Below are 15,342 nucleotides of genomic sequence, written 5' to 3' on the forward strand. Positions count from 1 at the left end.
ATCTACAAAAGTTATATCATGAAGGGGGTTAAATTCATGTTCATCGAGTGGAATGACATTTCTCATGATATTCTTAGTTACTTTCTAATTAGTTTATATCTGTTGTACATCTGTACAGGTAAGGAACTGTATTAACTATAAAACCAGTTACTAAATGGTTAATGTACTTTGTGTCTTGGATTATATTGAAGTTACGTTTTAAGTGTATGTTTCATAGTGTATAGGAACTTGCTAATGTAATTAACAGATTGTAGGACATATAAAATTTTTTTGTGGCGAAAGTGTATGAGGCAACACAGAATTTTATAATTGGCTAACTGCAATGAAATCAAGCTGTAGTTAACAAAAGCTGTTAATTAAAATCCCGCACTGAGATGGTGACAGTTATTAATATTCTGTATTTAATTTTATATTAAGAACAAACAAAACTAAAGCTGCATTGCAAAAATACTTTAAAACACCTTGAAAATTTTTGACATTTGGTAATTTCCTATGCAGCCTGCTCTAGATGACCCTGCTCTGGCAGCGGGGTTGGACCAGATGATCTCCAGAGGTCCCTTCCAACCCTTGCCATTCTGTAATTCTGTGATTCTGTAATTTTACTATTTGAATTATCCGTTTTCCTGTGATGTTGTGTTATGGAGATGACTAGCCTTCACAGGAGTGAGAAAGTGGTTCACTATTCATTAATTTGGGAATATCACTTGGGAGGTACAGTATCTAAAGCAAGGTGTGTGTCATCCATTGAAGAATAATTTATTTACTAGCTGTTAAATAATTATGCCTCTCTCTCTTCCAGACTGTTCACTGAGGATGTATGGCTCCTGTTTAACTAGATTTGCTTTTAAGACCAGTGATGTTAACATTGATATAAAATTCCCCCCTAAGGTGCGTAGATATTATTTTGTATTAACTAAGAATGTTTCTTAACTCAAATCCATCAACATTTATTTCTACTCCATTGCCTTTGTCTTCTCTTGGGGCATACAGTGTTAGAATAGCACAAAACATATAATTCAGGCGTGCTGTGAATCAAGTGGATAAAGTTTTCATTGCTTATTAGATAACTTTAAGTTTGTTTATTTGGACAATCTTATGCTAGCTTTTTTTTTTTTTAATGTTTTGAGTAAGCATTGAAGCAATATGAAAATAGTTTGCTCTGGATAATTGTGCTTTTATGTGCTTGTAATTCAGACAATAAAATCTTGTAGGTCTTTGTTTCTCCCCCCCCCCCCCCCATGGGGCTAAATGTGACAATTTTCCTTTTATGTTTTAGTCACTTGCAATTAGATGTCACATCCCAGTTTACTGTGGTACAAAATTCCTGCAGAAACTTAACCTTTAAACATTGAAGTGGTTGGTTTGTGTTTAGTATGTGGTATTAGCAGCACGTTCCTGCTAGAGGCACAACTGCTGAACTTGCTCTTTTTTTTTTTTTGTGTTCCAAAACCACACACTTTTATAAGTGTTCCAGTGGAATTCAAGATACCCGTTTTTGGGTACATACTTACACATAACATTTTGAAATTATACTGCCGTTAGGACGCAAAAGATTCCCTTTTTTAGGATGCAAAAAATGCCCTTTTTCAAACAATTGAATGTGGAGTGTACCATGTCACTCTTTCACAAAGGCTCAAAGGTGGTCCTGCATTTTAGATTTCTTTGAACTATTTACAGCTTACCTTTGAAACACCACTTGAATTGATTTCTGGGGAGAAAAGAAAACACATTTAAAAATTGTAAGCTTTAAAAACCCTTGGGAAAGTTCTGACATTAAATTCTTTACTGTGGTGTATTTCTAGTGGCATATGTTGACATTGAAATTGTTGAATATATGGCAAGTATTTTGTTTTAACTTTATGGAGTCTGTTAATACAGAACTAGAACAGAAGTATTAACTGAAAAAGCTGTATGCTAAAAGAAAACTGGCTGATATGTTTACTAGTACCTGTTCTCATGGTGCAGATAGAGAACTTTTTCATTAATACTGACACATGATTTCACTTTTGTGAAAGAACATAGTGTTACTAGTTGTGCAACCTAAGTAGTTTTAAATGAACTGTTAAATAAAATAGGTTAGTCTGAATAATGTAATGTGCTCTAATTCTGTCGTTTTAGATGACTCAACCAGATGTTCTGATACAGGTGCTTGAAATCTTGAAGAACAGTGGTGAGTTTTAGTTGGATCTCATTTCTATTTAATTAACATTCCAACTGCTGTTCAGTTTTTTTAATGCTTAATTTTTCTGTAAACTTACAAAAATGGATTCGTTTTCAACCAAAGTATCTGAGCTGGTTTTATGAATGTGATTTTCATAAATATTGGTGCTTGTGTAAATGAGAGATGAGAACCTGCAGCTGGAGAATGGCAGCCCAGGAAGTCCAGTTCAGATTGCCAGAAGTTACAGTAGTAGTGTTAGATACCAGGTGAAAAAGTATTTAACTTTGTAGGAGAAATTGCAAGCAGCAAACCCAGCAGCCACTTTTCCACTTGCATATGAAGATCAGGGAGAACTATTACAAGTTCCTTGATCTGTTGGGAAGACATCTGACCCTGTAATCCACACATCTTGAACCAAGTGATGCAAGTAGCATTGCGGTTTTGATCCTTCAGGAAATTTTGGTAGGTCACCTCCATAAGTGGTTCTCAGACTATCCTGATGGTTTGTCAGAGATTCAACCTTGTGTCTTTCAAGTGTTGTAAAGACAAAAATTTCTAGAAGAGGTGCCAGCCCAGTTTCCTCACACGGGTTTTTCTTTTTTTTCCTGCTAGCTGTGTGATGCTGGTGGTGAGCATCAAAAGTAATAAGAAAATACTGCTTAGTGGTTAGCTGCACAGCACTTCATTTGAGTTGTTCTGTAAAAGCATGGTATAAATGTAATAGTTTTAAAGACACAGCTGGGAAAATTGTGAAAGATGTTGATACATAATGTTTTTTTTCCTCCTTGCTTAGCTGTCTACTCAGATGTGGAGTCAGATTTCCATGCCAAAGTTCCTGTTGTCTTTTGCAAAGATGTTAAAAGGTACATGTCACTGAAAAGGATTTTTAATGAGATACGAATTTCTACTGTGCTTGTTCATAACAGCTGCTTGCCTGCACTCCTGACGAGAAGTATTACCGTAACATTTAGCTAACATTCATGTTAAAGGAGAATTGCTCATACACAAAAACAAAATCTAGAAGGAAAGCTTAGCTTTGTTTTTGAGCTTCATAGAGCTCATTAGTTATAGGAGTCTGAAAATACCAGTTCTACTTTTAGTTAAATAGGGGAAAAGTGAAATGTTTTTCAGTTGATATTTAAAATTTCTGCCATCAGTTTAATCCAAGACTTTAAAAACATTTTATAAAGATACACATTACCAGTAAGGACACATCATCTGACAGTTCCAGTGAATTCCTAAGTAGCAGTAACCTGCAAAATGAAACAGGCTTACTGTATGATGCCCACGTTGCTTTGACTGGCTAGAGGTACGTGATTGAAACTCTGGGGAGGTAAATGCAGCAAGGGTGGGCATATCTTTTCCTGTGTTTGTAGATCATGCAAATGCCTTCTAAGTACTAAGAGAACAGAAATAATTATTCTGAGAGGCAAACAGAAACTTTTTAGAGATGCTGCTTTGTGGATTTATCAGCTCTTAATATGCAGCAGGTCTGGGGGGTTATTTATTTATTTATTTGGCATGTGGAAGGTTTGAGTTGTGTAAGATTGCACAATTAAGTAATGGCAGAACTTAGAGCAAATGCTTATTACTGTTTTATATTTTTAGCTATAATGAACTTCTGTAAGTTCCAGATCCAACTGATGAGTTAATAGTAAAGAAAACATGATCATATTCTCTAGCTTTTGTTTAAAAAGTTCAGGTTCTCACATAGGGAAACACTGATGCATATTTTTGTTATTGTGGATGTGATGCGCCACCTACCCCCTGCCCCAAGCATCATCTGTATATGCAAGACAATAACCATTTTTTTTTCTGTACTGTGTTTATAATTACAGTGGTTTGACATGTAAAGTAAGTGCTAGAAATGATGTGGCTTGCCTTACAACCGACCTGCTGGCTGCACTTGGTAAACTGGAGCCTGTCCTTATTCCCTTGGTTTTGGCTTTCCGCTACTGGGCTAGAGTAAGTTTATAAATGTCGAGGATAATTAAATATGCTTATTTCCTCTTTTTAAGTACTGCATACAATGTGATGTATAATATACCATGAATATGTTTTGTAGAAAAGGGCTTCATGCTTCTAGTTCACCTCTTACCTGAACAGCCCAGAATGAGACCAAAGATTTTGGTGTGAAACTGTAGACATATATGAAACTTCCACTATTTTGTTACTAAGCCATCATGGTAGTTCCTTAAAGCTAGTTAATCGATCCTTGAAAAGCTGCTCAATAGAGCAATCAGGTCTTGCAAAATTTTTGCTGTTGAGGGCACATTGAAAAAAAAATTCACTTGCTCAAAAAAGGGTCTGTCATCATACCCTGCTGTGCTTCTTACAGACATCAACGCTGGTCACGGGAACCAAGTTACAGCGTTAGCTGTCTTTTAATTCAGTCCTGAAATTGTTGCCAGGCCATACTTGACTTACAATGTCTTGGCTTTGCTGAAAAATCAGTTGCATGGTATTATTATTGTTGCTTGATTTATAAAATTGATTTTACAAAAATTCCTGTTTTGCAACATCTAAGTAGCAGCAGTAGAAACTACAAAGAACTGTTCAAACTCTGATATGTTTATTACATCTCTCTTGAGTTCCTATAGAAGACATCAGTATGAGATTACAACCAGATGCGTAGAATCCCCATCTCCATACATGAGATAGCGCACAATAACAAAAGCCTAATGGTTGACTGAAATTCTAGATAGGAATATAAATGTGTCCCACAATCACAAAGTGTGATGAAACTGAAGAGAATAACATAAAATAAAATAATATAAATTAAGGCACTGTACAGTTTGCTACAATTTTGTCTGTATTTGGCATGACATGACGACTGCAGTTTCTGAGATAAAGGATTTTCTGTTTCACTCTAGTATGTATCATGTTAATTTAATACTTGCCCTTTTCCAGTAGATTTTAAGTTAAAATGATGATGTTACATCAGAAAAATAATGATTTATTCGCTTGCAGCTCTGTCACATTGACTGTCAGGCTGAAGGTGGGATTCCTTCGTATTCCTTTGCCTTAATGGTGATATTTTTTCTGCAACAAAGAAAACCACGTATTTTACCATCCTATTTGGGCAATTGGGTAAGTGCTTTGATAACGTAATAATCTTATTGTTAAATTGTTGACGTTATTTCTGTGTTCTGCAAGATTATAAGATGTGCAGAATTCGATTGCCTAAGAAATTTGTAATTAGAATGCATTGGTACTTAATCCTCACACAGTTGATGCCTGATGATTCTGATGACTTTTAAAAAAAAGGCAGCTGCTATAGCCTGCGCAGTTGTGTCAGGCCTTTGGAGAAAAGGCAAATATTTTCTTCGTTAATTCTCTGAATTTATTTCTCTGATTTCAGTTATTCTTGAGGGGAATAAATATCAGTGTCAGTGTTACCTTTGGTGAAAACTTCTGGTTGTATGTATTATATACATTCTTGTTTCAAAGCTACTTTAATTGTTGCTAGATTGAAGGCTTTGATTCAAAGAGGCCAGATGACCACCAGCTGAAAGGTATAGAAGAAGAGGAGTTTGTACGGTGGGAGTACAAACCACCAACAAATGGTGCAGCAAAAAACTCAGTTGGAGCGGAAAGTAAAACTAAAGTTGAACAACAGAAAGGTGGTGGTAAAAAAGTAACAAGCCTGGAAGTGGACAACCAAAGTAATGCAAAGGAGAAACACGGCAATGTAAGTCATGGCTTTATTTCACGGAATACCGTATTCTCTCTCTCATCCGTATTTTTTATGTTTAAACATCAATACTGGACAGAACTAGGAAAAAAAATGGGAATTTTCATTTCTTATTGCAGTTGAGCATTCTTGTCCATGTGTTTCAGTCTCTCTTAGCATTCAAAACCCCTCACCAAGTTTCACTGGGGCAACTGTGGTTAGAACTGTTGAAGTTTTACACACTGGAATTTGCTTTGGAGGAATACGTCATCAGCATACGGGTACAAGAACTCTTAACCAGAGAGAATAAAAACTGGCCTAAAAGGCGAATAGCCATTGAAGGTAGGGTCATACTTTTTTTTTTAGTTCTGTATTCATCCTGCATTATTATTTTTATTTACCTAATACTTAGCGGTCTGTCACAAGAGGTCTGGGCAATAAATTAAATCAATAATTGGAGGAGAAAGTAATAATTTTTTTCATACTTTGTCAGCTACTTAGTCAGTTTAAGGAAAAATCCTTTGTTTAATGCTACTTTTTGCAACTCTGGTCCTTGAAGTACAAAGTGTAAATTTGTCTCACTGTTTCTTACCATTCTGTTTTTATCTCTATCTGTTTCATTCTTTCTATAAGCTATTATTTATTCCTTTTCAATAATTCTGACACGATGAATTTTCAGCACCTCTAGCTGCATTTCCAAAAACTGCAATGTGTTTTGACTGTTACCAGCAATCAGTTTTTTTCCTCTGACTCTAATGCGGACTGAGCAGAGAGGTTAGCTCGGATCGGAGTGAACTGGCGCAAACCCATCAAAGTAACACACACACACACACACACACACCCCCACACACACCCCCCCGACACACCCCCCCCCCCCGACACACCCACCCCAGCACCCTCCCTTGTCCCTTTCCCTGTTGGTAGCTTTTCCATCCTGTGAAACTGAATGTCAGGTCATGGGCTGCGCTTCAGGGCCTGAATATCCTGCCAAGGGAAGTACTTTTTTCAGGGAGTGAGACTGTGTGAATTTGATGATAATACACACCCTGAGGTAATGTATGTTGGGGAGAGAAAGAAAGAAAATTATTTTGTCTGTTACTTCTATATAACTGGAAGACATGTTTATTTCTGTTCCTCAGAAAAATATGTAAACAATACTTAACAGGAAAAGTCAGAGCACGATGCATGCATTCTGAATTGGCCTTAAGAAGAGAGAAACTGCGTGTTTAAGGAGAGAAAGTGGGTGTTTAAGTAAGGTTAAGAAACCATTTCAGGTTATATTTTTATAAAGGCATAAATTGGACTCTTCCTAGAGATGTTGATGAAGTAGCTTTTCTGTAACGTACATGAGGTGATGGAGAGGACAAGGAGAAATAGATCAGAGAGAATCACAAAGGCAGAGAATGAGTTACTAAAGGTATATCGAAGAACGAGTCAGGTACTAGAAGGGCAAGAAGGAAAAGTAAAAAGAAAAACAAGCAATGAATTGTTGAGGGACATGTTGAATAGTGGGTCTTGAGGTCATTCCTGTGGCTTTAATTTCCTCTCCTATTCTTTCTTCAATCACACTTAGACAGAGAGGCTTAAAACTTCATTGTATTTAAAATGGTATGTTTATTCAACATATGGGAGACTAAAACCTGTAAGAAGAAAGGGCAAATTATTAAGGAAGAAACAGGAAATAATTTCAAAAAGCAGATGGCATTCTGTTTCTGATACCTGCTATTGTTGGTCTTTTTGTGTTGTTTTTGTTTGTTTTATTGTTTTTTGGTTTTCACTTTTGCTTCTGGGTTTTTTTTAATGTTAAGCTTGTAACTGAAATTATGAAGTAACAGAATCTCAGTTTGATGCTATCTTCCCAGGCAAACTTATAGCAACTATGCAAGTGCTCTTTTTACTTGGAAAACATGTTTGATGTAGAAATCGCTAGGAAGGACTAAGAATGAAACCTGGTGAGATTGGTTCATATAATCCTTATAACCTTAATGTTACTCTTGGAGAAATTACTTTCTTACGGAAAATGCAAATCCTTCTTCAGTGAAGGAAAAAAGTTCAGGCAGGCCTACATTTATTTTGCCTTTGTATGTTTATTTTCATTTCTAGTTTAGAAATTGATCATAATATAATGGTACAATAATACCTGGGGTTTTCTTTTTAAATAACACTATTTAAAGTGGTTCGTGATAGCCAACCATTCATGGCTCACACGTGTGTTGTGTTTTGTATGGAAGAAGTCCAAAAAACCTTGTGGGCCCTATGTTCTCTAAGTATATCCAAACAAAATTCTGGATTGTATTATAAGAATCTCTTTTTAACTGCCGCATCATAACTTAGGTATTTCAGCTGCTTTAGTGAAATGTAGAAATTAAAGATTGCTAATGAAATTATTTTTTTTTCCTTCCTAGATCCTTTTGCACTAAAGAGGAATGTTGCACGAAGTCTAAATAGCCAGATGGTGTTTGAGTACATCCTGGAGCGATTTAGGACAGCGTATAAATATTTTGCATGTCCACAAAGTAAAGATGGGATTAAATCCAAGCCAGATACCAAGAAGAAAGAAAAAGGGAAAATGAATAGTAAGAAATCCACGAGATCTGAAGAGCCTGTAGCCAACTGTTGCCTTCCACAAGGGGAAAAAGTTGTAGATAAACAAAATATAGGAAGTGGATGTAACATACCAGAGAATGAACTTGAATGTAATGAAGTGGTAGAAAGTGTAGCCAAAAGATGTACTTCCAAGAACATAGACTCTCTGCTACTTTCAACATTGGACTCTAGTTATGACGAAGACAAAGAAGAAGCTTTATCCCCTATTTCTAACGAATGCTGTGAATTAAAGCAAAAATCACTTAAAGAGAGGGATGATTTAGAAATTTCAGTTTGTATAACTGAAGGTGAGCTAAGCCACCATTGTAACTGCAGTGAACATCAGCCCTATGACACAAATTCTAGTAATGATTTTTCTGATGCTGAAAGTAGACAGAGTTTGGTGACAGAGTCTTCTCAGAAGAATAAGTGCACTGGCACATCAGCTACCTCGCCCAACTGCAAAGCAATGGTGGAAGCTCATGATCTCAAAGATGAAGGCAGACTGTCTACGGAAGAAATGCATTATGTGTTTGATAAGTTTATTTTGACTTCAGGAAAGGTAAGCTGTGTATTTAAGCAGTGCTGGTCACACGTCCATAGCCTGTTATTTTTTAATCACTAAAACTAAGGGTGGATGGATGGCAGGATTTCCCCCCAGTGATTGTTTCAGTCTCTGGTAGCTCTGTCCCTTTTAGAGTACCTGTTGTTCAGGAGTAGAAAACACCAAACCTTTGTGCCATTTGGACTAGACAGTCTGTTGCCCTGTTTTATGCAAAGCTTTCTGGTTTCCGCCGAAAAAAAAAAAAATCCTGGGTTTTTTTTTTTTTTTGGTGTGTCCCCACCCCCCCCCAGCCTAATTTCTTGTGTAATTTCCAGATGTTCTTGTGTACTGTGAAAACTAAATGCAGCCTGTTGAGAAGTGTTCTTCTGTTCTTTGCAGAGACTCTGTTGCTGTTCATACATTAAATGTTCTTGGTTGCATGACTTACGTGTCTGTTGAACTATCTTAAGAATAAAATTGTCTTTGTGCGTTCTTTTTCTTTTTTCACAAAAGCCACCAACTATAGTATGCAGCATCTGCAAACGGGATGGACATTCCAAAAATGACTGCCCAGAGGATTTCAAGAAAATTGATCTAAAACCACTACCACCAATGACAGACAGATTTCGTGAAATACTTGATATAGTGTGTAAAAGATGTTTTGGTAAGTTGGAAGAGTGTTTATACTCCACCGTAAACTGCCATCTGTAAGCTGGAAAAAAAAATGACAGTAGGGCTCAATTACTTATTCCAGTAAATTCAGTGGGAAGAAGCTTTCCAGGTACCCTAGGCTACAAATAAATCAATATTTTTGTTTTCACATAATCCATGATTGTGATACCAAATTCTTGTAACAGATTTGAGAAACTAATACTATACAAGATTTTTCACTGGTTTGTAAAAAGTTACTAGTGTTCCCAGAAATTAGGCTCTGGGCAAAACTAGTTTGGGAGTTTGTCAAATTCTATGGCTTCTTTTGGAAAAAGCCCCTTTTGGGTGCTTGGTGAGTTAGCCTTGGCTGGGCGCCAGGTGCCCGCCAGGCCACTCCGTGTTTGAATAATTCCATAAAAATCAGACAAAAATCCAACAAAAATCAGTTGTTAGGAATAAAATCCTAACAACTCTAATGATATAAAAAAGAAAAACACATATTCAAAGAAAGTAAATGTAACAACAACAAGGTATCCAATACTTTTAATGAGCTGGAAAAGATTTTTGAGCTAGTTGAATGTCACATCTGACTGTGTTTTAACTTGTTTTTACTCAGATGAGTTATCTCCTCCTTTATCTGAGCAACAAAACAGAGAACAAATTCTGGCAAGTTTGGAAAGATTTATTCGAAAAGAGTATAATGGTATGTAACAGTAGGTAGTGATTCTTGATAATGCTTTCTTTATTCATGTTGTCCAGAGCACAAAGATGTAATTTGTCTCGTTGCTCGTTTTCCTTGCTTAAAGCAGCGGCATTTCTTTTCCCTCTGTATTGAAACCTATCTTGCAGACTTCTAAACTGAACATCCCTCAGTGCTATTCCGTGGAAATGTCCCTAGGGTGGAGGAAGAGCTGCAAGAGAATAATGCAGACAAAGGACTATTGCAGTCAGGACAAAAAGAAAGTTTGAATGTGCCCTGGCCAGTTGGGTTTAGCGTTAGCTGGGTCATGGGGCAAGTACTTGTTGCCTAGTCACCAGTGTTTATATATATTGTGCTATGTATATTTTCCAAGCGTTGATTTCAGTCAAACAGCTAAATGTATTTTTTTCAATTAGGAAGAAATTGCTTCCTTTACGTAATTTCACTTTCCTTCACAAGAATGAAAATACATTATAATATTTTGTTTCAAACAAAAATAAAACAACTGGGAAAGAATGTTCCATAAAGTATATTAATCTTATTGCTTGCATCTCCCTGAACAGTATGTTATGGTTCCAGAAGCTTACTGATTGACGAAATTTACCTAGTCACAGGAAAAATATGCAACCAAGATAAAGTATGAGTGGAACCAGAAATATTGCTTGGACTGCATTGAGAGTAGCTCTGTCTTATCTGTGGGTTAAAGCTGTACTGGTGACTGGGTTTGCACAGTATTCTGATTTATTTAAAACAGGAAAGTGCAGTCACATACCACAAGATGTTGCACCACATTTAGACATGCCATTTAATGGTTATAGTAACTCTGTAACATACCTCACTCATAAAAATTACATGGGCTCTCTCCTGTCTTACTTTCTATGAATAATTTTTAAAGTATTGTGCTTCCTTCTTTATCAAAGGTGACATCTTAGAAACGGCATTGTGAACTCTCTCTTAAAGTTAATTTTTTTATGGGCACATATCTCAGTTAAGCAATATTACATAGTAAGCACCTACCATTCAGCTGTAAAAGAATTTGTCTTTTTTTGGTCTACTCTTTTGATCAGACAAAGCCAGACTTTGCTTGTTTGGCTCTTCAAAGAATGGGTTTGGATTTCGGGACAGTGATCTAGATATCTGCATGACATTGGAAGGCCATGAAAATGCAGAGGTAAGAGTCCTGAAATTGATAAAATTTACTATTTTAAGTGGAAGAATTCTTTAAGGTTTTTTAATTCATTTAAAATTACACAGCATAGGTAAGATTTTGCTAGTAGCACACTGGCGTGTTGCACTCCGCACAATTGAAGCAAGACATAGCCTATTTTACTTTTTAATGCTCTATAAGCACGCTTTTAGTGTACTGTAGATGTCCATATAGAGAATATGATTCACCAATTTACATAAATTCATGTGCTGGCTTATTGCTTACTTCTTTTTGTACATAGGCTTTTCCTCTATGAAATACATGTTTGATAGTAAATGTGCTTGTTGGGATGGGATCCATGTTTCAACATCTGAAGCTGTGATATTTGTTTTTCCTAGAAATTAAACTGTAAAGAAATAATAGAAGGTTTGGCAAAAGTTCTTAAGAAGCATCCAGGTAGGTGTTTTAAAGTAGTGTTTGTTTTGTATTTACATTTACTATATGTGTAGTTAATGGAAATGTTTTATGTACTAAAGTGTTGCTTCTCCAGGTTTGAGAAACATCTTGCCTATAACAACAGCCAAAGTGCCTATAGTAAAATTTGAACACAGACGAAGTGGCTTAGAAGGAGATATCAGTTTATACAATACGCTGGTAAGCGTCTCTTTGTGTTTCATTTTGCATTTGAAGAAAGCTTTTTAATTCATTGTAACGTAAATAATCATTGGAGGGAATAATTTTGAAACCAGAATTAAAATACTTTTGTGTGTTTGGGGTTTTTTTTCCTACATTATTTAAATTTGGTGGCCCACACTGTCAAGCCCAAGCCAAGTAGCTCTATAACCTGATGGCAGAGCAGTGTCATGGCACACAAAGCATTTTTGTGAATGCTCCTGAAACGCTGTTAGTGCCACATTCACCAAGGCCTTTCTGCCATGATGAATAGAACATCTCGTCCCAGCTTACATCTGGCACAATGAAATTGCACGATTTCTTATGTAATGGGCTCACATTCACCTCTGAAGAAGATGCAGTTTGTGGAATTTGTTCCAATGTGAGTCATCTTACGGACTTAATTCTTTGCTGGTGTTTTCCAAGGTTCTTGTTGTTACATGTCAATAGTGTTCTGATTACGCCTTTCAGTTACATTTGTGCAGGAAATGTTGCATGAATTTTATGGAATGTTGTCGTGGATTTTTGCCCTGCAATGGTATTATTATTATTATACATCACTTGTGTTTGAACTTGTGCGGATAAATTACATTGAAACACCTGTCTGATTTTTATTCCCCCCCCATCCCCAGGCGCAGCATAACACAAGAATGCTGGCCACGTATGCAGCGATTGATCCTAGAGTGCAATATCTGGGCTATACAATGAAAGTTTTTGCAAAGGTAATATAAAAAGAAGGTACTTATTTGTATAATACAGTGTTTTCTGATACAGCCACTGAGTTTACTTTTTGCTAATACCAACTGGAATGGACACAGTAGAATGCTATTAATATGAAGGGCACTTTCTTAAACTGAGTGTACTTATGCATTATTCATTATACAATAACGAATCTTAAATTTTTTGTAGTATTGCATACTACTGTATACATTCCAAAAATCTTACTGTAAAGAGCAAGTTTCCAAGTTGGCAGACATACACTCTTGAATGTATGTTGCATGGTGGTGACTTCATAGCTACACAAATACTCTGTGTTTAAGCAAAATCCTTCCTCCTCTGTTTGCATGGGCGGAAAAACCAGGAACAGCTGTCACTGCTGCTAATGTCGAAGGGATTCACAAATTACTGTTTTTTACAGACCTAGGAGGTTAAAAATGTGGTGTTTGTGACATAAGCTTGAAGCAAAAAGTAGCTTTGAAGCTTGTGCTCTAGAAAGGTTATACTGTAATAAGGCTTTCAAGCGTAGTAAGGTAATTGACTGGTGTTCGTTTTATGCTGTGTTGTGCATGCTGGACCATGGTTTAATTAGGTATGTGTATGTATGCTAGCAAAATGCCAGGTATTGCCTAAGTTGCCAGTATGACATGGAAATGCTTGCCTATTAATTAATTATTTTTTAAAAAGGAAAAAAGACATGAAACCAAAACAGTAAGGAATCATAGAAACAGCTCTAGTAACATGATTTTAGGATAATTAACTTCTACAGTATTGAAACCTGGACATCAGATGTGGAGGTTTGTTGGGATTTCTGTTTTGGGGTTTTTGATTTGTTTTTTTCAACTTGGCACATTATAAACTAAAAAAAATTATTTTGGCTCTGAAAAGCTTTTCTGTTTTTGTGTTAGTCAGTTTATGTTGTGGGTTTGCCAGATGGCACTTGACTCTAAGGACATTTGTTTTTCAGGCTTCATAAACCAATTTTTAGTTATGAGATGAATGTGTTTTCTGTTAGTGGTGGGGTTTCTGTTTGCTTTCTCACATAGTTGTTTGTCTTAAATAATAGAATGCAAATTAATTATTTTGTTTAAAATGTATTTTTTCAGCGCTGCGACATTGGTGATGCATCCCGTGGTAGTCTGTCTTCGTATGCCTATATTCTTATGGTTTTGTACTTTCTACAACAGAGAAATCCACCAGTTATTCCAGTTCTTCAGGAGGTAGGTTTTCAGAAGAAGAGGCTATGAAAACAGACGCACTGTTTGTTCAAGCCAAATACGAGAAGTCTGGGCTTTTAGGATCAGGGGAATGAATGAAATATGGGGCCTTTCTGCATTAGCAGGTTCCTAACTCCTGCTTGGTTGTAGTGGGTAAAACTTGCCAAGAAAATTACAACAAAATCAGGAATTTTTTGGACCTAAGTTCTGCTGTTACATTTATTCTGGCATTTTGGTCTTATGATGATATTTATGTACTGAACATGATAGGAAAAAAAATGGCAGGTGGTATGGAGAGAAGGGAATTGTAATTATGAGACTTTGTCAGATGCTCTTGAGATGCGAGTCCAGGTCTTCCATCAGTTATTTTCAGAAGCAATACTTATTGCTCAACACCTTATCTTTAAGAGAAAAAGTTTATTTTATGATTTGATGAGGGGAAAAAAAAGATAACTCATGCTTTGGTACAACTTTCAAGATACTATTTTACACATGCCAGGAAACTTTATTAAGAAAATAACGTTTTGTACCTCCATTGCATGGGTGCGGAGAATATAATTAGTCAGCTATTTACCTCTTCCTGGATACACTCTGGAACTCCCAAGCTCTTCGAAAATTATCCCTTTTTGGCTTTTTTGTTGTCTGTGTGCAAGAGGAAAATTGGCTTAAGCACTGCAGTTGCGACTCAAGACTTTCTTGCTGATACTTTACTAGTGGTTGGGGGTTGTTATTTTATTGCCACCCTGAGAGTGCATTTAAATAACAGTGGAATTTCCCCTTGGCCTTGCTAAAGTCAAAATGTAATAAGAGTCGTATAAAGTTTCCTTAGAGATTTTGTGGGCAAGAGAGATGTTGGAATCTTGATGAGGTAATTCAGTTATGTTTTCTTAGTTGCAAAGAACAAGTAAAAATAAAATATCCAAATAATTGGAAGAGGCATAGCAATAGTGCAAAAAGACTTTCAAACTTTTTACCAATGGGAAATTCTGCCTATATAAGAACTAATTGTTAAAACTAAAAGATTTATATTTTTGTGCTATTTCTTACAAAGCAAAATTGCAAGTCTTTTATGGTGACTTTGAATTAGAGTGCTGACTGTGTCCCTCTCCATTTTGGCAGATATTTGATGGAAAACAGATTCCACAAAGAATGGTGGATGGATGGAATGCCTTTTTCTTTGATGACATGGAAGAATTGGTAATATTCTAATTCCAGAAGTCAGTAAAACTTAAGGCTTGGTTTTTTATGGGAAAGTAATATATTTCTAACAGTGC

General features: G+C 36.2%; 1 protein-coding gene across 6 annotated transcripts in view; it reads left to right on the top strand.

Annotated features, from left to right (window-relative positions):
* TUT4 (terminal uridylyl transferase 4) overlaps positions 1-15,342 on the top strand; it is a 47,941-nt gene that overhangs the window by 19,693 nt on the left and 12,906 nt on the right. For all 6 annotated transcript variants that reach the window (XM_063342732.1, XM_063342733.1, XM_063342735.1 and 3 more), the window contains 16 exons: positions 800-888; positions 2,119-2,170; positions 2,955-3,024; positions 4,000-4,126; positions 5,132-5,251; positions 5,631-5,852; positions 6,002-6,176; positions 8,240-8,982; positions 9,478-9,628; positions 10,232-10,318; positions 11,383-11,486; positions 11,861-11,918; positions 12,013-12,116; positions 12,767-12,856; positions 13,958-14,071; positions 15,188-15,265. In XM_063342732.1, the coding sequence (XP_063198802.1) occupies positions 800-888; positions 2,119-2,170; positions 2,955-3,024; positions 4,000-4,126; positions 5,132-5,251; positions 5,631-5,852; positions 6,002-6,176; positions 8,240-8,982; positions 9,478-9,628; positions 10,232-10,318; positions 11,383-11,486; positions 11,861-11,918; positions 12,013-12,116; positions 12,767-12,856; positions 13,958-14,071; positions 15,188-15,265 (2,384 nt within the window). The remainder of the gene's footprint in view (positions 1-799; positions 889-2,118; positions 2,171-2,954; positions 3,025-3,999; positions 4,127-5,131; positions 5,252-5,630; positions 5,853-6,001; positions 6,177-8,239; positions 8,983-9,477; positions 9,629-10,231; positions 10,319-11,382; positions 11,487-11,860; positions 11,919-12,012; positions 12,117-12,766; positions 12,857-13,957; positions 14,072-15,187; positions 15,266-15,342) is intronic.

The sequence above is a fragment of the Chroicocephalus ridibundus genome, chromosome 8, assembly GCF_963924245.1.
Source record: "Chroicocephalus ridibundus chromosome 8, bChrRid1.1, whole genome shotgun sequence".
Taxonomy (NCBI): Eukaryota; Metazoa; Chordata; class Aves; order Charadriiformes; family Laridae; genus Chroicocephalus; species Chroicocephalus ridibundus.